Consider the following 20351-nt stretch of genomic DNA (forward strand, 5'->3'; position numbering starts at 1 on the left):
GAATAATTGTAATAAATTTCTAATTGGTTTCAATGTCAATGAAGACTCTCCCCACTCCAGACCTATCTTCCTAATGATGTGACCAGTTAACTCTCCTACATCAAAACATTTTACATCAGTGGAGACAATACTAGCCTCATTTGTGAGAAAAGAAAACATGAAATCAGAAAATTTTCTTCTTTTTTGAAGAGAATAAGCTTTAATTAATAATCTTGAATCGCTTGAACTTAAAAAGGTACATTGTTTATTCAGGTACTGTGTTGTGAATCCCTTCTCTGCTGATAACAGAAGCTCCGGGGAAAAAAATACCACTGAAGGAGTTAAACAGAAAACTTACTTGCTAACTAATCAAATTGGGTGAAGATCTAAAGTAAGATTATATTGATCAGGCTTGATCTGTTCACTATTTCAAGTGACAGAATTTTCTAGTGTTTTCCTGCCATTTTCAGAGTAAGGAAATAAGAACTGCGCGCTGCCAAACCATTTTATTACTGACATAAAACCCAAACCTCTGTGTTTGTCAAGATTTACATGGTAGGAGGATTATCATAAATCACAATTAACAACAGCTTAGGAGATAAGGTTCATGAATTTTACATGTTGTTCATCACCTTATCGAAATAGCGCCCCGCTAGGGCTTTACGCAGCTCTGTTTTTCTTCTTCGTACTTAATCACTAACAAACATTTTGTCTATTTTTTCATCTCCACCAGAAAGTAAACGCCATAAGGGCAAGGACTTTGTTTTGCCAAAACAACTGTACTGTATGTCTTTTATTTGTATTTATCTCCAGTACAGAGCTTGGTACAAAGTGGGCCTCAGTACGTATTTGTTTAATGGGTAAATGAGAGTGATGGGAGAAAAACAAATCTTCCTCATGTAGCGGAGAAATGGCTTTTTACTTTACAAATCACCTACAACGAAAAACATATGAACAGTTTTCAGAACAACCCTGGGTAAGAGGCAGAGCCTGTTCCATCAACCCCATTATACTTGTAATATGTCGTGCGGAGGTCACAGAGCAATGGACAAAAACTACAATCTAGCCGGGTCGCCTCCGACCTTGTGTGACCCAGACCTTTTTGTAGATTTCATCTCTGACCAAGAAACCGGTTGGCTCCACCCTGAAACTGGCACAATCTATCTCGCGGTACTTCCTTGAGAAGGCACAAAAAGGCGACAAGAGGAAAGGAACAGGGCGAAGAAATAATTTTTAATTCTCACACTACCATCTTTCAATTTTGAAATAATTTTTATAAAAGCTGCAAGTGAAACTGTTGAGACAGAAACGAAAGCGAGCTCCGGTACCCATAGCTAAGATGGCTGAAATGCCTTCCTTGCCCACACCCACAATGGACGTTGACTGTGACGCCCCAACAATCCTCCACTGGCCCCGCCCCTCCAGCCCTGAACCCCTCCTCCTTACTGTGCCCGCCCTTCCGTTAGAGCTCTGCTCATGATTGGCTGTCCTAGTGTTTACTGCTTCTCCGGATGTTGCGTCACGCAGTGGGCTAAAGGAACTGCGCGCGCACAGATAGTAAGCGGTGGGCGGAGGGCGAGGGAGGTGTACGCGGTAGCGTTTCGCCGGCCCGGAAGGGGAATTGCGCGCTTGAGGTGACTAGGGACTGAGGTACGGCTACCCCTGGCCGACAGGCACCGAGGTCCACCATACTACTGACTGCCGGCCCCGCGGGGCCGCTGGGTGCTTCTGGGAAGGGCTGGAGGCGGCCGCGCCGCCGGCTGCGTCATGCCCTGGTGGCGGGTCAGGGTCGTCTTCCTACGGGTGACCGGGAGGGGTGAGGGCGGCGGCTGCGGGGCCTGGGGTAGGCAGGCAGGGGCTAGTCCTCTCTGCCCTCATTCCTCTGGGCAGCGAGGTGCTGAATCATCCCCGTGGCCGGGCCACCCAGCCGCCGCCCTGGCAGATAAGGAGGTGCCTGAGGCGGGGGTGTTGTAGAGTCTTGCGTTGACTTTGGGAGGCTGGAGTCCTGCTGGGCTCTCATCCGACTCTCTTGATCTGGGTGAACTTTCTCGGTGGACCACGCGTTGTGAGCTCATCGGTGCGCACAGAAGCATACGGAGTCGGTAATATTTAACTACTTGGTAGCTAAGGCACCTGGGTCTCCGAGGTCAAACACTCGCACGAGGACAATTCTAGCATGTGGCAAAAGCAAAACTCCCACCCTGGAGATCATGAGCTGGCCCTTGTTCTCAGTAGGCGTGTTGGGGACAAAGGTACAGTGCAGCTGGAGGCTGAGATGATGTAATGGCATGAAAGTGCCAGAAGGACTCGGTATTTTCCCAAAGGAAAGGTGTCCAGTGTTGTACACCCCTCCTAGATCCGGTGGCAGAGCTGGAAGTACACTCAGGTATTTTTAAATAAGGGTTCTTAGCTTTTGGAGTGCTAGTTAGAATACATACTACTGTGTCATGTTCCTAGGAGTTAAATCATTAGGACCAGGGTTAGACCCAGGAATCCACATTTTTAAGATACATCCCGCATGGTTTCAGTACCTTGAATATTTTTATATCATATTTTAAGGGAAGTAATACTTGGCATGTTTAGTTTCCACTGATTTATTTTATAGCCTTGCAATATAGTGTGACCTTGAAGAGTTAGTCATCTCTTTCTTGGATGGCATTTTCCTCTGTTCAAGTTATTCTTAGTCCTCTTTTAAGTTTTCCCGTTAAATGCTGGTATAAATCTTAAGCCAAAGCCACATTTATAAATCCATAACATACCTTGTAATTCTCCTAAGATTGTGACATCCACTCTTTATTAGACACATAACTTAGACAAGAGTTATTTTTCTTATTGTTCCAACTGGATTTTAACCTGTTTTGGTGGTCCATCCCAAACAGTTCTGTGGGGTGGATTTCTTGAAATAACAAGGGACAAGCAGAGTATTTGTCATTATCGTTTTAAAGGGTCACTTTATTTCATCTTTTCTGCTAAGAGATGGTTGGCTCTTTCTTGTTCTGGATTGTTTGTGTCCTTCCTTCAATTGCTTAATGGATTATTTTTTGTTTCTGTCTCTAACTAGCATTTCAGATCTGCTTGGTAAACCTGGTGCACCACCATGCTGGCCGCAAGACTTGTGTGTCTCCGGACACTACCTTCCAGGGTTTTCCACCCAGCTATCACCAAGGCCTCCCCTGTTGTGAAGAATTCCATCACGAAGACTCAATGGATCTTAACACCCAGCAGGGTACAGATAGTCTGAATGTTTTTATATTATGTGTGTGTATGTCTGTGCCCCTGGGATTTTTTTTTTTTTGGACAAAGTATGAAGCTCCCAACTCTACCATTAGTGATTTACTGAAACAGTTGGCTCTAATAAATGTCCCCAGTCAGCGCTTTCTCCCCATTAGTTTTGTATCATTCTGTTCCATCCTTATCACATATGAAAAAGAACTCCTGTAAATTTTCCTTTACTTTCAGCTCTTGAGGTTTCTCATTCAGAGAATTTAAGAGTAATTTGTGAGGAATTGGGAGCTGTCTGGTACAACAAAGAGATCATGGAACCTATAGTCAAAAGCTTAAGAAGCCAGGAATATTACCAGTTGGCCAGTAACTTATTAATAAGTTACTAAATACGTCATTCCAGCTTTTGTTTAGAGAATGGTAAAATAAATGTTGTCAGGTTAGGGAGAAACCCATTTCCTTTTATAATAGATTCCTGTTCTAGAATTCAAATTAGTATAAATTCTAAAATATGAGGTAGGTAAGAAAATATTCAGAATCTGGAAGAGACAACTTTTTTCTCAAATTAAATATTTGACTGTTTAAAAAGAGCTAAAATAGAGGTAGGAGTCATCCCTCTTTTTTGCTTTGTGTTAAAGGAAAGATTGAGGCATTTCCCAGATGAAAAAGTGTAGTTAACTCTTATTGAATGCATTTTTTCAAAAGTTAGTGTTTAAAATACAATAATTTTAGAGATATAAATAAAATTTGTAGTTTATGAAATGAACAATTCTGAAACTTACACTAGGAAGATAGGTTGTAGTGGATTAGTGAAACACTTCAAAGATAGAGCACAGGTGGGGTCTACATGTAATTTTATAGATTGGTCAACATACTTTTATAGTGAAATTACATACATAGAAAGTATGGAGTTATTTTATATACAGTTTTCTAGTGTGACAAGCTCCTCTGCTTTATTTTACTATTAACATTATGTTTTGGTGTGGGTGGTGTGTGTCTTTGTTTCTGTGTTTATCAGGAATATGCCACCAAGACAAGAATTGGGATCCGACGTGGGAAAACTGGCCAAGAACTCAAGGAAGCAGCTTTGGAACCATCAGTAGAAAAAATATTTAAAAGTATGTGGTAGCTTTTAGTTTTTAAACTGGTATTTTAAAAGGTCCATGAACAGCCTCCTTAAAAGATATGCAAACTTTTGTGATTATGTGCATTTTGTGAGAAGACAGTCATCCTCGGGGATCTGATGACTCCAAAAAGATTGGTACTTCACACTGAGCTCACTGATTCCCAGTCATATTTCTTCCAGAGAAAATTTTACTTTTACAACTTTTTTAAGGATTATTAGTTAATATGCCATGATCTGGAAGGTATAACTGTTAATGAAGTTGATTTGAAGTTGCATGGACTCTTCCTTCAAGCATTATATGTATGTATGGTTCAGGCTGAGAGTAAATCACCAAAATGTAGACATTAATAAAAACCTAGCTGTTCAAGAAGGGTGCTCTTAACTGACTGCCCATTTAGGGCCTCTCAGAAAGCAATACCTTAATTAAGTCAGCTTGGCTCACAGTTAGGACTTCAGCTTTGCAAGTTGAGAAACTAGGTTGATAATCCTACTCAGAGTTAAAGAGCATTCCTGCTCCTTAACAACCTTGCAAAAGGTCAATACAGATCTTCCCTGACTTAAAATGGGTTATGACCTGATAAACCCATTGTAAACTGAAGATGTCCTTGAGTCGAAAATACATTTAATGCACCTAAGCTACTGAATATCATAGCTTAGCTTAGCCTACCTTAAACATGCTCAGAACCCTCATCATAGCCTACAGTTGGGCAAAATCATTAACACGAAGCCAGTTTTCTAATTAAGTGTCGAATCCTTCCTCTGATTTATTGAGCACTGAAAGTGAAAAGCAGTGGTTGTGCGTGTACAGGAAGGGTTTAAATGTATCGGTTGTTTACCCTCATGATCAACTGGCTGACTGGGCACCACGGCCCACCGCTGCTGTCCAGCATGGCTAGAGGGTACCGTACTACATACCACCAGCCTGGGAAAAGATCAAAATTAAAAATTTAAAATACACCTTCTACTGAATGCATGTCATTTTTTCACCATCATAGAGTTGAAAAACCTTAAGTCGGGGACCATCTGTATATTATGGGAGAGAGCCCTACTTGGCATCCTTTGGGACATTGGCCCCAGAAACCAAATTATGTGAACCATACAGCAACAGCTTAGTAACATTCTTAGTGAACACATTTTGACTAAAAGGACTAAGATGCTCTTTGTGAATACCTCCCAGTTATGAGTTGAAAATTGTTTCTTTCCACAAAGCAAGAGCACCCTCTCCCTTGAACCTGCTGCATAAACACTGATTACATTTTCTTCAGTTCCTTTCTTGACTCCATCATCATTGTTAATAGTCTTTGTTAATAGTCTTTCTCATCTTTACTTTCTATGAGTGTCATGAGAACACACCCCCGACTCTTATGAATGAAATAACATATACCACAGAAGTACCCCTACATCTACACTGCCTCCTCAGATTTTGTTGGAGTGGAGTTAAAGCTTTATTAAGTCTGATCATTTTTGTCAAGACAACAATATTAACGTGCATCTCCTGTGTTCTGCAGTTGATCAGATGGGAAGATGGTTTGTTGCTGGAGGGGCTGCTGTTGGTCTTGGAGCATTGTGCTACTATGGCTTGGGAATGTCTAACGAGATTGGAGCTATTGAAAAGGCTGTGTAAGTGAATTGTTCCCAACCAGGTCTAGCCTTAAAGATGCCAATTTTCTTCTCATCCGTGTCTTTTGCCACTTTTGGAATGTTTTATGTCCAGTGTTTCAACTGTGTAGAAATACACATGAATAAAGATAGAATTTCTTGTTTCCTTGGCATGTATCTACTCAAACTTAATAAGTAAAAATATTTTGCCATGGTTATATGTGTTTAAGGAGAAAATGTGTTGCTTTGTATATGTACCAAGTGCTTATATGTTTTATATTTAATTTTTACAGTAACAACATAGACATCATTATTTTCATAATAAATGAGGTGAATAAGATTTAGAGTAGTAAAATTACATTGCCCAAGGTCTCCCAGCTAGCAAATGATTCATCCAAAACTTACATCCCTAATTCTGTAAATTACCCATGTTGTCTTTCTTACAGAATTTGGCCTCAGTATGTGAAGGACAGAATTCATTCTACCTATATGTACTTAGCAGGAAGTATTGGTTTAACAGCTTTGTCAGCCGTGGCAATGAGCAGAACTCCTGCTGTCATGAACTTCATGATGAGAGGCTCTTGGGTGGTGAGTCAGCTTGTTTTTGTTTTTCTTTTCCACTAAATATCAAAAGATTTGATGAAAACTATTGGGAGGAGGGGTATTAAATAGAAAACATACCTCACTATGTTGAAGAAATTTTTGTTCAAGTAATAGGTGAATTATTAGTGCAGCTGAAACAAAATAGGAAATACAGTCTCAGGTAAGTCAACTGTTACTCCTTGTTGAATATGTTTTTTAATAGTGGTGAAGGTGTTAGAACCCAAACTTAAGAAACCTATCTGGCTACTTAAACAGCTACTTAACCTAGCTGCAGATATCAAACAGGTTCTAATTTGTAGTAATTTACTGAAAAAATAAGGCAGATGAAAACCCATCTTAGAGGTCAGTGGGAAATAGCTGTCACAAAACCCCAAGCATTCTGCACTATTAAGAGTAGACTAGTGCTATCACTGTTATTCTGAACTTTCTTGACCCTGGATAGGTTTTATATTCAATGAGAGTTTCTTGAGCACTTACTGTTTTGCTAAATACCAAAAAAAAAAATAATTTCCAGTGTGGTACCCGTTTCTCTACTATTTCGTTGAAGAGATGGACTGGAATAAGGGGTAAAGGATGTGCAATAAGAAATAGAAAACGTAAAATCAGTGGGAAGACTGTTTTTGTCTTGGACTAGCAGGGAAGTTCCATGAAGGAAGTCATTTGTTTCATCAGGTAGCAGCCTTCAGTGGCTAGCAGTGTTTATTTTAGGAGAGGACTGGGTAGTCCAGGTTTGCTAAATAGCTTGGGCAAAGGAGAGGAGGTCATCATTAAAAGTGACTTTGCGGTCCCATTCGCATGAAATTCAAGTATTTGAAGTCTAGAGTGTGAAGAAGACACAGTTAGAACGGGTTTGATTGCGAAGCTGAGGAGAATGCCTAGGCAGTCAGAGGCCGTTGTGATACTGGAGCAACAAAAGTATGATTTGTATTTGAGCTTTGAGAGCTCACGTGGAAGAGACAAGAAGCAGGTGTACCAGCTGTGCCTTCTCAAGGTCTGAAATGATGGATGATAAGAGCACAAACCAGAGCAATGAGTGTGAGACTGGAAGGGAAGGGAGGTGGGAGAGTTTATGTAATAGTTACAGATTTCCCATGGCAAATTCCCGTCAATTCTCCCCGTGGGTAACCCACATCCGTATGACTTCCAAATCTGTGATGTTTCCACTATATTATACTTTCCAAAAGGAGAACCATTTTCAGTTATGGAGCCATTAGCACATTTCAGTATTAGGGCCTTGCTTCTCAGATGGGTGTCTTGAGTCTCCTAGCCTAGAAGTTACTGAAGGCACAGAATAAGCTTGTTGCTTTCTCATCAGGTATGTCAGTTTTAAGCAGAGGAAAACCATTTAAATCAATGCTATTGTAACAAGGCAAACATGAAAGATGAAAATATACAAAAGGGTTTAGCCCCTAAAAGACTTAAGGAATTTTTGTGCTTGGGCCGGATTCTCAGGCACCTACGGGCATAAGATCAGTCTCACCTGCTTTTAGGGCTGTTTAAGTAAAATAGTCTAGTAAGCAGACAGGTACTACAGAGATGACGATGAAGCCTTCAGAGGTGACAGGCATACACACAGATAATGTCAGAGTTTGTAGCAGGTGCTTTTGGAACAGGGTAGAGATAATCTGACACATCTCTGGCAGCCAGGGTACCTACCAGAAAAACTTCCCAGACGAGGGGGTAGTCCTTGAATACGTCAGCCAGCTTGGAAGGAGGAGGTATTTTTAGGCACAATAAACAGAATTAAAGAGGCATGGAACTGGGGCTTGTTTGCAGCCTACCAGTTCAGTGTAGCTAGAATGTAGAGTATGGAAAGGTAAAAGGCAAAAAATGGACCTAGATCATGAAGAGCTTTAAAAGAAAAATATACAATTGTGTTAAATATCCTGAAAATGCATGGAATGATGATGACGTTGTTTTTAGTTGTAAGATAGCAGAGTAGAACCCAGTGTACTTTTCTGTGTTATGAGTGAAGGCTTTCCCATTCTTAGCAAAAACAGCTGTGATGTTTACCTGTACTTCCCCTCAGAGGTTGACCATTCAGGCGCCCATGGGCCAGATCCATACTGCAGATGAGTGAGGCGGGCCTGGTTAATCACACGGGATTATTGGCACCTCGAGAAAGCCTTCCCAACCAAAAGCATTCACGTGCAATTTTTTTTAGAATAATTGGCTATACAAGGCATCTACTGCCCAAGGCCTGCAAGTTTGCGATTTCTGCTTTAAATTTCCTGAAGATTATCATTTTTCTTCTATTACAGACATTCCTTCCTTGTTATTTGCAAGGAATATTTAAATGTATAACAGTGAAAATCTAAGATAGGCAAAGAAAAGGGATGAGGACCAAATCAGCCAGAAAACTGGGAGGATAAAAATGTAGAATGTTCTCATCTTTTCCATGTGCTTTTATTTTTCAAGTTTTCATTTGGCAAATACAGAGTTCAAGGCAGTGTGCTGTGTATATGTTCTAATTGGCATTTCATGACTAATTTTTTAATGCTATTTGTGCTATACCAAAATAAATATGATTTAAAATAATTATTCTGGCTCTCTTAAAGGGGTTTTATTACACCTCTGTCTAATAAGAATAAAGTTTTTAAAAAGATGATGGTATCCTTCAAAGCTCAACTCATTCACTTGAAGTTGTCTACAGAACTGTGTATGACAGTAGGGGGCGCTCTTGCTAATTTGGCCAAACTGAAAAAAATCCTTTTAATGTGCTAGAAAAATACAGGTTTGTTTATTATCCTTCATCTTTTTAAACACGGTTTTTTGGAAGGACTAGCTGAACTTGGGACTTGCGGATTTCTACTTCATTGTAGTATAAGAATTGATTTTTCTTAGTAATATGTGTCTTTCAGACAATTGGTGCAACCTTTGCAGCCATGATTGGAGCTGGAATGCTGGTACAGTCGATACCATATGACCAGAGCCCAGGCCCAAAGCATCTGGCTTGGTTACTACATTCTGGTATGTTCTATTTTTAAATTGTTATTAAACAATCTTAAATACAACTTTTTTGGTGGCTCTCCACAATCATAAATGATACTTACATAATTTAATTAGGCCTCATGTCTACTAAACACTTAGAGTTTTCTGCACTTTCTCCTGGTTGCATTATTGCCAGACCTCTACTCTGGAGAGGTAATGATTCTGATACTGAAACCATGGGCATCCCCAGTATTACACTTGCCTCTGGTGACCATCTAGTATATGCAGAGATTTCCTTTTATGTATTTTGTGTAATGCGCGGAGGATTTCAGAGCTGGAATGTGATAGTCCAATATTTCCTAATAGCAATAGCCTGCTTTTAAGAAAAAAAAATTACTTAAAATAAGATACATGCATTTGCTATAAAATTTATTATCTCCTAGTACCATCTAAATATTTAAGGATTACTCAGCTTTGGGATAATTACATACCCTAATAGTATGCAGAGGTTTTTTTTTTAAGTATGTATCCTTTCACTGAAACACCAAAATCCTCACCATCTGAGTTTTAACGTATACAATTATGTGTCTCATTCTCTGGATTGTAGTATCTTGGTCAGTGAATAGAATTCTGCACCTGTTTCCCACTTTGGACACTGAATTCCTAAAGGAAACAGGTTCAGTGTTTTGTTTTTTATCTGATAAATAGTAGAGTCACTTACGAAATTGAATGAAAATAGCTATGTAGTTTTAATTCAAGCTTCAAATAAGTACATCTTTCTACATGGGTTGCTTAGAAAACCCCTTCCTATCTGATGCTATTGTAGCATATAAATTCCTTGAATCACGGTTTCATGTGTGTTGGAAGGCAGTCCCCAAGACCACTCGTGCATTCAGTGATTTGTTAGAAGGAGTCACAGGACCCAGCGTGTAGTTGTTCTCAGAGCTAAGGTTTATTACAATGAAACATACATGGCAGGGTCAGCAAGGGGGAAAGACACAGGCAGATCCTGGAGCCTGGAGAAATCCACAGGCTTTCACTGGTCTCTCCTTCCTCCAAGGGGACACACCAAGAATACAAGATGTGCAGCAACGTGTCAATGTTTCTGCCTAGGGAAGCCCAGTAGAGTCTCGGTGCCCAAGGTTTTCAGGTGCCCAAGGTTTTCACTGGGCACTGATCATGTAGGCACCCTCCGAGCAACTGCCAAAACCAGACTCCCGGAAGGAAAGCAGGCATTGAGTGTAACTCACATTGTTGGCACAAATAGTTCTAACCCTACTGGTTAGAGAGTGGTTCAAGTGCCAAGTTCTCAGATGCCAGCCAAGGACCAACCTTACAGGAAGGTCTTTGTAAAGGTAATCTTGGGCCTGCTGTGTTAACCCTTTCCTGCACAGTATGAATGTCAATTTCTTTTTCCTTTTTTCTCTTTTCTTTGTTTTCAAAATTTGCTTTATTCTTCATAAACATCATAAACTGCAGGTATTGGCATGTCCATATGTTCATAAACAAGGAAGCTGAGGCTGAGTGAGGTCATACACCAGGAAATGCCAAAGACTGACACCCCAACATTATTTCTTCAAGTCCAGCTCTCTGTCCACTCCTTCATTCACTAGCATGATTGAGATGAGACTCAAAGCAGGATTCAGCCCCCTTTCATCCAAAGTGTATGACGTAAGGGCAGCCACTCACAGTGTCAAAAAAAGACATCAAAACTGGCTTTTGATCCAGTATGAACATTCCAATACATTCTATTTCCATTTTTCATCCAGATGTTTAGTGCCTTGTCCACACAGCTGTGGTCTCAATCAGGGCTAAGTGATACTGTGCAAGAATTACTGAAATGCTCACTGAAAAACTATTCCAATTGTGTTTTTCCCCCAGCTTTATTGAGATATAACTGATACATGATACTGTGTAAGTTTAAGGTGCATACGTGTTGATTTGACACATTTATATTTTAAAAAATGATTACCACTATAGCATTAGGTAACACCTTTAATTCCATATTTACCATATCTTTTTTGCGATGGGAACATTTAAGATCCTACTCTCTTAGCAATATTCAAGTATATGATACAGTATCATTAGCTATAATCATGCTGTGATTTGGTCCTCAAATTTGTCATAACTGGAAGTTTGTGCCTTTTGATCAATATCTCTATTTTCCTCTCCCTCCAACCCCTGCTAACCACTACTATGCTGTTTCAGTTTGACTTTTTTTAGATTCCACATATAAGTGAAATCATACAGTATTTATCTTTCTCTATCTGACATATTTTAGTGTAATGCCCTCAGGTCCATCCACATTGTCAAAAATGGCAAGATTTCATTCTTTTTTTTAAGGCTGAATGATAACTCCATTATATGTATACACCACATCTTTTTTACCCATCCATCCATTGACAGATACTTGGATTGTTTCCATATCTTGGCTCTTGTGAGTAATGTTGCAGTGAACATGGGAGTGCAGATATCTCTGCAAGATCCTGATTTCAGTTCGGTTGGATATAAACCCAGAAGTGGGATTGGATTGCTGGATTGCATAGTAGCTCTGTGTGTAATTTTTTGAGGAACCTCCATACTTGTTTTCCCTAGTTGCTGTACCAATTTGCTGAATGCCATTTTCATTGACAGTGATAATGTTGAACTATCCATATTAATTTTGTAATTAATTTATTCTTAAGTAGCAAACGTCTATTACCATTTAAGATTTTTATCAGAAAGTATCCTTGAAAAATCACTAAATAATCTCCTTGAGAGTTTTGCTAAAAATGTTGCTGTCTGTTGCAAAACGGATGATAGGAATCCTAATAGAAATGTCATGCAGAGGAATTTATATCCAGTATCTTTCCCAGAGCAAAAAAAAATTCAGTTATTCATCATCGTGTGATACAAAATGCCTTATTACTTAATCTAGAAATGTTACTCCCAAAGGAGACATACTGGTATTGAAATTTCAGTGTGAAGATAGCTCTGTGCCTTATCCATCAGATCAACAATTGCACACTTAATGTTTGAGAAAAGGGTAGCTTGTTCAGCTCACCACTAAAATAATGCCTTATCTAAGATTTGAGGTTTGGTTTTTTTTTTTAATTTTATTTATTTGTTTATTGGTGGGGGAGGTAATTAGGTTTATTTATTTTAATTTATTTGATGGAGGTACTGGGGATTGAACCTAAGACCTCGTGCATGCTGTGCATATACTCTGCCACTGAGCTATACCCCCCTAAGATTTGGTTTTGTTTTAATTAAGGGTTTCTGTTTACCTGCTAACCAAATTATTGGTACCTTCACTATATTTTTGGTGAACATGTTTATAAATATCTGATAACCAAGATTACTTTTTTCGAGCTGTGATCACATTCCCTATTACATAGTGATGTCACAGACAGTAGTATCTGTCCTTGAAGTTCCTGCTTTAAGATGAGCATCATATACTTATTCTCTCATTTTATTTTGTTCTCTTTCAGCGGAGTGGGTTTGACCTTGACCTATTTATTTTAAGCCCTTTCATCTCAGTTCTTCATATGTGAATATTGTTATAAAGACTGTTGATAGACTCAGATCCAAATAATGAACCACAGAGAATTTGGCAACGTACTAAAAATCTAGTGTTTGTGATTGTGGGTGGCTGTTTAACTAGGAGCAGTGCCACTGTTGTGGTTTGGCATGTGGATAGTACAAGTTTTGGTTTTGGAATTTGGGGGATAGTGTTGCCTAAATAAGGGGAGGACTCCTTGTAATTATATTGTCTAACAATAAGTGATAGTATGTTCAGATGGCATGTTACTTAGAGGAGGCACTTTCCTTTGGTTGTTACTTAGTACATACTGAACTGCCCGCTTGCTCTTTCTCCAGGTGTGATGGGTGCCGTGGTGGCTCCTCTGACGATATTAGGGGGGCCTCTTCTCATCAGAGCTGCATGGTACACGGCTGGCATTGTGGGAGGCCTCTCCACTGTGGCCATGTGTGCGCCCAGTGAGAAGTTTCTGAACATGGGAGCACCGCTGGGCGTCGGCCTGGGTCTCGTCTTTGTATCCTCACTGGGTAAGCCCTGTGCTTTGACACTTGGTTCATGATGTCCTAAAATGGTCTGAAATACTCAGATATCCTAATGGAGAGAATTTAGTAATTCAGTATTGGTTTCACCAAATACAACTAAAATGGGAAAGTTGGTTTAGAGAACATGAAAACCTCTATGCAAGAGCCTTCCTATAACATGGGCAAATGACCCATGGCAGGAGTGAGCATCAAGGCCTTTGAACTGAATATACATAATGTTAGGCAGCACATCTACTCGGACGTTTCCTTAGTGTGTAGTATGACAGAGAAAAAATTTTTTAAGTAACGTTAATTATAAATCCTGTTACAGAAAAATCCTTTTTCAATAAAAATCCTTTTTTCCCCATTTCGATTTCAGGATCTATGTTTCTTCCACCTACCACGGTGGCTGGTGCCACACTGTACTCAGTGGCCATTTATGGTGGATTAGTTCTTTTCAGCATGTTTCTTCTGTATGATACACAGAAAGTAATCAAGCGTGCAGAAGTAGTACCAGCGTATGGAATTCAAAAATATGATCCCATCAACTCGTAAGTTGTCTTTAGTGTCTTTCCTTTGTTGCAGGAGGACATTTTTGTTGCTTTGGACTATTTCGTTTTATGGCTGTATTAGTTTCCTAGGGCTGCTGTAACAAATTACATAAACTGGGTGGTTTAAAACAACAGAAATGTATCCTCTCACAGTTCTGGAGCCAGAAGTCTGACATCCAGGTACCTTCTGAGGGCTCTAAGGGAGACTCTGTTCGGTACCTCTCCCCAAGCTCCTTGTCACGGCCAGACCTCCATAGCATCCCTTGGCTCATGGACACATCGCTCTAATCTCCACCTCTGTCTTCATGAGATACTCTCCTTGTGTGCTGTCTCCTCTTACAATGATGCCATGTTAGATTAAGACTCGCCCTACTCCCAGTATTACCTCTTCTTAACTCAAATCTAAATTACACTGGCAAAAGCTACTCCCAAATAAAGTCACATTCACAGGTAATCACGGATTATGGCTTGAACATACCTTTTGAATTCAACCTCCAGCAATGGCTTAGTTGAATTTACCATTTTATTTCTGTTGCTGTTTCATCTCTTTTTTTTATTAAGCAATATATACATAGAGCGTTTGATTACATTGCAACTAAGTGTAATAACGAGGTATGTATTCCATTAATTTGGGAGTCTTTTACCTATTTTTGATAGACTTACAGTGCTCTTGTTGGTCAGTGAATTTTTTTTAGTAATTTATATTTAACAGACTTTAAAACTGAAGATGAGTCAAGTATTATTTTTGGAAAGTGTACATAATTGACTTGAAATTTTTAATAGAAAAGCCTATTAAAAATTGGAAACATCTCAAATTTAATTTTTTATTAAAAATTGAAAATTCCATTTTGGAGATATTCAACTTTAGCGGCTACTGTTAAGTGTTATATAATAATGCTTTTTCCTGTTCTTGGCCTCTCCACCAAAGTAGCTTATTTTATTTAAACAATTTTCTTGATTTCATTGTGCCTGTTGTATTTTTTAAAGTAATTTATTTCTCTTTCTTTAAAACAATGTTTTTCTAAAATGCTCCTATAATTCTTACAGATTTGTGAGAGTTTTATTTGGGGGCAGCAGTGGGGAGGTGTTGAAGGAGTATATTATAGTTTAAAATGCCAGACTTGTGTCTGACACATTTTTTGTAAAAGTGTTTCTTTGGTTTTGTTTTCATTATTCTATTGTCTATCACCCAGTTTTTTTTTTTTTCACAAGATACTATACTCAGAGTGTCAGAATATAGAATAATGATTTTTAAAACTACCCTTTAACATTTAAAAGATGAATCTGCCAAAAGAAAATTTTCAGTTTTCTATTCTAGGACTTCTTTGGTTGGCATCTTTTTTTAAATTTCCATTTCATATACCTCGGACAGATTAATCAGCATTGTGCTTTCTTCTCGCCTACATTAAGAAATAGTTTTTGTTGTCGTTACTAGAAGTGCATCATATTTAATGGGCATAATTTCTTTTCTAGGATGCTGGGAATCTACATGGATACATTAAACATATTTATGCGAGTTGCCAGTATGCTAGCAACTGGAGGCAACAGAAAGAAGTGAAGTGACTCGGCTTCTGACATCAGATATCTGGCTTGTTTAATAGGGGCAGATAATTGTTAAATAGTTTGTGCCAGCAGCTTTCGTTGAAGTGTAGAAGATAAGAACTCATCAACATGTTTTCAAGTGTTTCGGTAATGTGATGCTTCAGGTCTGCTTTTTCTTCTGGAGAATAAATTCAGTAGTTCTCTTCCGAGTAAGCACACACATTTTCAATTCTCGTGTTTGAGTAATTCTAAAATGTTTCAATGAATGTGAAAACCAAGATTTGTGTTGTGAGAATTTAAGTATTTTTATCTACTTTTAAATTTATTTGGTCAAGTGAAACTGAGCAAACTTGTGTACCTGCACTTTTTTTTTTTTTTTTTTTTTTTTTTTGAATGTGGATTATTAACTAGCAATGTCATAAGTGATGTAGAGGTTTGGTAAAGGGACCAGAGAGGAGTAAGGGTCACCTGCAGTCTTTCCTTGACTACTTAGAACTTAGCACTTGTGTAATTGTGGTGAGCCCGTGAGGCGGTCTGGATGTTTGAAAACAAGTCATCTCTGCACACCTGCAGAACTTACCAGAAACTTTGAGCAAAAAACAAAGACATAGGTGATTTGTTCTTCTGCTGTTCTTTCTCAGGGCTCTCCTTACAATGTGATGTGGTCATGTTTGGCTTCTCATTGTGTGACACTGTTAGGAGAGTTCAGAATGTTAATCACAGGGAGAATTCCTGTTATAGTATGTATGTGTAAGTAGTATGTTTGAACCGTCTGTAACAAAATAATCCTTAAAACACTCAGGATAAAATATTCAAAGCATGAAAATTGTTGCATTTTTAAGTATACAAACAATATGTACATACTTGCTGAATATTTTTGCAGGTTTATTGAAATGTTTAAAGGAATACATGCTTGCCTTTCTCATCTCTTCTAGCTTTAAAGTTTTTATCAGAAAGCTTGTTTGAGGTTTACAGTTGATTATGAAAGCAGTTTTTCCCCTCAGATTTGGTTTTTTGCATTCCCTTTCAGAGGAATCACTTTAAAAAAGGAAGGCAAAGCAGGGCTTTTTTCGTGAACTATATCAATCAAAAATGAAATGGAGTTGGGAAGGGTATAGCTCAAGTGGTAGAGTGTGTGCCTGGCACGCACAAGGTCCTGGGCTCAATCCCCAGTATCTCCATAAGAATGAATGAATGAATAAACCTAATTACTGCCCCCCCCCAAAAAAAAAACCCACAAAAATTTAAAATCAAAAAAAAAAGAAATGGAGAAAATGCTTCATTAAAGTTTCCCCTAGCAGAATTTTCCTTCTCTCCTGCATAGACCATTACTTAACTCTCTTGTGCCACTTGTAAGTTTTTTGATACAGAAGAGTTATTTTTGGAAGTTCTTATGAATGGAATAAGTGTATGATTATTGATATGGTTGGTGTTTTTGACAGATATTTATTAGTAATCCAGAAATAACTGTTCTAACCACCTCAAGTTACATAGGATGCTTATTTCTGAAATAATAAAGGTTCCAGCCAGATGCTGTTTGGTCTGTAATTTTTCAAACTGCACTGTAGTGAGTGCATACCGTTGGATTTGTTCAAGAAAGCAACTGATTCTCTTACTGATGTAGTATATAGAATATCATATGATTAAAGCAAAACTGCCTTTATTTAAACCCTAGCTCTTCCATTTACTCATTATGTGACCTTAGGCAAATTACTTAACCTCCCTGTGCCCATTTCCTCATCTGTAAAATGAAGATAGTAATAGAACCTACCTCATAGGGTTATGGTGACATGTGCAGGCACTTTATCAGCGCTATCGAAGTTTTAGCTGCTGTTGCTGGTTTGTTTTGAAGGGTGTTTTCCTAAGAAAGATCTATGAAACTTCTACTTCTTCCTTCTCTACCTTAATCCCGGTCCAGTGTGATCTTAAAGTGAAATCTTAAAGGTCTTGTCTTCAGTCACGTTCTAAAACCCAAAGTTTATATCCTTATGTTTGGATGGTATCATACACATTGCAAAATGATAAAATTTCGACAGTACATATCAGGCAGAGGCTAATCTAGATCAGGGGTTGGGTTTGGTTGTGGGTTTGGGGTTTTTTTGGTTTTTTTTTTTTTAATTGAATGACTTTTACAGCACTTTTTCTAAATTTGATAAGACAGTGAAGACTTTTCAGTATAAAAAGTGAGTAATATAAAATGTGAATGCTTACAAATTAAAATGTAATCTAAAATGATAACAGGAAAAAATCCTTAGTTCTTGGCTCCTGTTAACATACCACTGGGGGATTTTTCCCTCACATCACTAATAGGGAAGAGTGAAGGCCCGCAAATTGATAGGCTTTAGGCAAAAACATGTCCATTTCTCATTTTCTAAAACATCATCTGAAGTGTTAGAGGATAATTGAAATACGTGGTTAAAAATAATCACACACAAAACAAAAATAAAGGTGCTTTTGGTTTGCTTAGAATGGTACCTAATGAACATTGAATCAGGACATGAATATGGCAGGCACATGCTAACTGGACCCAGGGGAGACGATGAATAAAAATTACCTTCTAAAGCATAGCAACCTCCTGTAAACACAACCCTGGTCTGTCGTGATGAGTGTCATGAGAGAAGTGAACAAGGTAAGTTTCCAAGTCCAAGGAGGAAGTCTTCAAGAGTAAACATAGTTACAGTGCATAAAAAGGTAGGGCATTTTGCACAGCAGAAGTACATGATGGAGGAAGAGAAGGGAGATGGGGGAAGATGGCAAGAAAAAAAGTTCCCCTGAAGCTTGATTTCCTGTTCACAGCAGGTGTGTGTGCTGTGTGCTTAGGGCCCTGAACCCTTGAGTATTCTCTGTGTACTTCGAAATGTTAGGACTGGGTAGAAAGGCAGGCATGTTTTCCTTAAAATTGTGCATCTGTGTAGGTGGGATGTATCCACATGAAAGTTCCTAAAATTGAATGTACCCAAGATTGGTATCATTCCAGTAGGGTAGGAGGGTCCTGGTGTGCTGCTAATAGCTAGTGATGGAATTGAAATCTTTGCATGTTGTGTGCGAAACCCTTTGCATAAATCATAACATTCTTTTGAGCAAAGCACTGCTGTCCCCATTTTGCAGAGGAGTAAACTGAAGCCCCCAGGTTCAGTCTTTGCACAAGGTCGTATGGCTGGGAAGAATAAAGTGGTAGAGTTGAACTGCCTAACCAATTACACTGGGAAGTTTGTGATGAATGCCTTAGGGCTGAAATCCTATGTAAGAATCAAAAGCACTATACCTATTAAGTAGGCAGGTTGAGATTTAGCTGAAAATTCCTAGAACATTAGAACTTTAGTGTTTATCAGAAGGGATTGACTTCATTGAAGGATAAATGGATGGTAATCATTATGTTTTTACCCAGATCCTGTTGTATAGAGTACCAGAAACTCCTCTGTATTGCCCAGTCCACCTGGAGGTATAAATCAAACCATTTTGTAAAGATTGATACAATCCGTAAGTGGAATCCTCATATGTGTTTGATTTAATTAGCACACAAAATGGACGCCATTTTTCAGGAAAGGATTTGAAAGCCATGACCTTGAGGACTTTTTGTCTTTTGTGAAGCAGTTCAGGAAAACGGAGAAAGTTCCCCCAGTATTTTTAACACTTAAAACAGCAAAAGGAACATTTTGTGCCAGTAGCAAAGATGCAATCAATTACAAGACTGATGGAGAGGGAGTGGGGTCCGGACCACCCTGGCCGGTATCTCCCAGGGCTGCTGCCAGTTAGTGTGAGGGCAGGTCGAGCACAGTTTGTTCCTTCAGCCCCAACGTTCCATTCTGCCTTGCTCAGAGTTTGTATTGGTTCCTCACCTAATGCAGTATCAGCTCTCTTAAGGGGCCTCAACCTTTCACCTTGAACTGAGAGGTTGTGTTGCAACCTCATTGGATACAGTTAGAAGTCATGGGGGGTCCCTGTGGCTACACCCAGAAAAACAATTGATATTTTCTGGCAGGACCAAATGGACGTTGTTTCTCAAAACTGGGCAAATTAAGAAGGAACAGTGTTTAAACATTTAAAACAAACTTGCTGCCTGATCACCAGCAAGTATGGTGTCAGCGGCCATCATCCTTCCAGGCGAGCCTTTCGTATGCCTGGAACACGTGGACTGCTCACCTGTGTGCCCCCGAGTAGCTTTACGCAGCATTGCAGAGCTTGGTGAAATGAGATTCAAGTGACAAGCTCCAAGGAAAGGTGTCATGTTTTAATTTATTAGCTCATTAGTCATGCTTCCTGTTCTAAGATGCAGTATTTTTCACGCTTCATTTCTGAAATTGTGTTCAGCTTCATGATTTTTTTTTTTTTTGGCCAAACTAAATAGCATATCTTTAAATCAGTGGCATTTTAGAATTGAAGAAATAATGGTATTTTCCGATGGTCTGGTTTTCATTTCTGATAGTTCATTAACCTGTAAGAGCAAGTATCTGGAGGATTATCGTTTGATGATGATATAGCGACTTTTCCTGATGATTCAGAGGGAATCTTCCACAAGAAAGTATGAACAACCCAGCCCCACCCAGTTACGTACTTTCTGCAGGATGAAGGGACTGATTTCCCAGCAATGCAGAATGATTCCTAATCAGGAAGACCTGCAGAAGTTGAGAACAAGTGTTTGTGGTTTGGCAGGATCTGACTGTTCCTGAGGAGAGTAAGGGGTTAATGGGTTTGTTCAGTTCTCTACTCCTTGAAGGAGTGAACTCTTAGCACCAGCTCTGGGGAGAAACCAGGAT

General features: G+C 39.1%; 1 protein-coding gene across 3 annotated transcripts; it reads left to right on the forward strand.

Annotated features, from left to right (window-relative positions):
* Nucleotides 1-1448: 1448 nt before the first annotated feature.
* On the forward strand, nucleotides 1449-17125 carry GHITM (growth hormone inducible transmembrane protein). 3 transcript variants are annotated; one of them, XM_010963092.3, is made up of 9 exons: nucleotides 1449-1536; nucleotides 3041-3205; nucleotides 4220-4319; nucleotides 5836-5947; nucleotides 6373-6514; nucleotides 9391-9499; nucleotides 13319-13507; nucleotides 13881-14052; nucleotides 15526-17125. In XM_010963092.3, the coding sequence occupies exons 2-9, from the start codon at nucleotides 3077-3079 to the stop codon at nucleotides 15608-15610; spliced, it is 1038 nt and encodes a 345-aa protein (XP_010961394.2). In that variant the 5' UTR covers nucleotides 1449-1536; nucleotides 3041-3076; the 3' UTR covers nucleotides 15611-17125. The 3 variants fall into 3 exon arrangements, with proteins under 3 accessions (XP_010961394.2, XP_010961393.2, XP_010961395.2); XM_010963091.3 differs by having other exon boundaries at nucleotides 1492-1629; XM_010963093.3 differs by lacking the exon at nucleotides 1449-1536 and adding an exon at nucleotides 2225-2365.
* Nucleotides 17126-20351: the final 3226 nt, after the last annotated feature.

This window comes from Camelus bactrianus, chromosome 11, assembly GCF_048773025.1.
Source record: "Camelus bactrianus isolate YW-2024 breed Bactrian camel chromosome 11, ASM4877302v1, whole genome shotgun sequence".
In the NCBI taxonomy this organism is placed as follows: domain Eukaryota; kingdom Metazoa; phylum Chordata; class Mammalia; order Artiodactyla; family Camelidae; genus Camelus; species Camelus bactrianus.

Coding starts and splice junctions, on each gene's coding strand:
- GHITM (XM_010963092.3), top strand. CDS start 3,077: ATGCTGGCCGCAAGACTTGTGTGTCTCCGGACACTACCTTCCAGGGTT. Junction 4,320..5,835: donor AGTAGAAAAAATATTTAAAA/GTATGTGGTAGC, acceptor TGTGTTCTGCAG/TTGATCAGATGGGAAGATGG. Junction 13,508..13,880: donor CGTCTTTGTATCCTCACTGG/GTAAGCCCTGTG, acceptor TTTCGATTTCAG/GATCTATGTTTCTTCCACCT.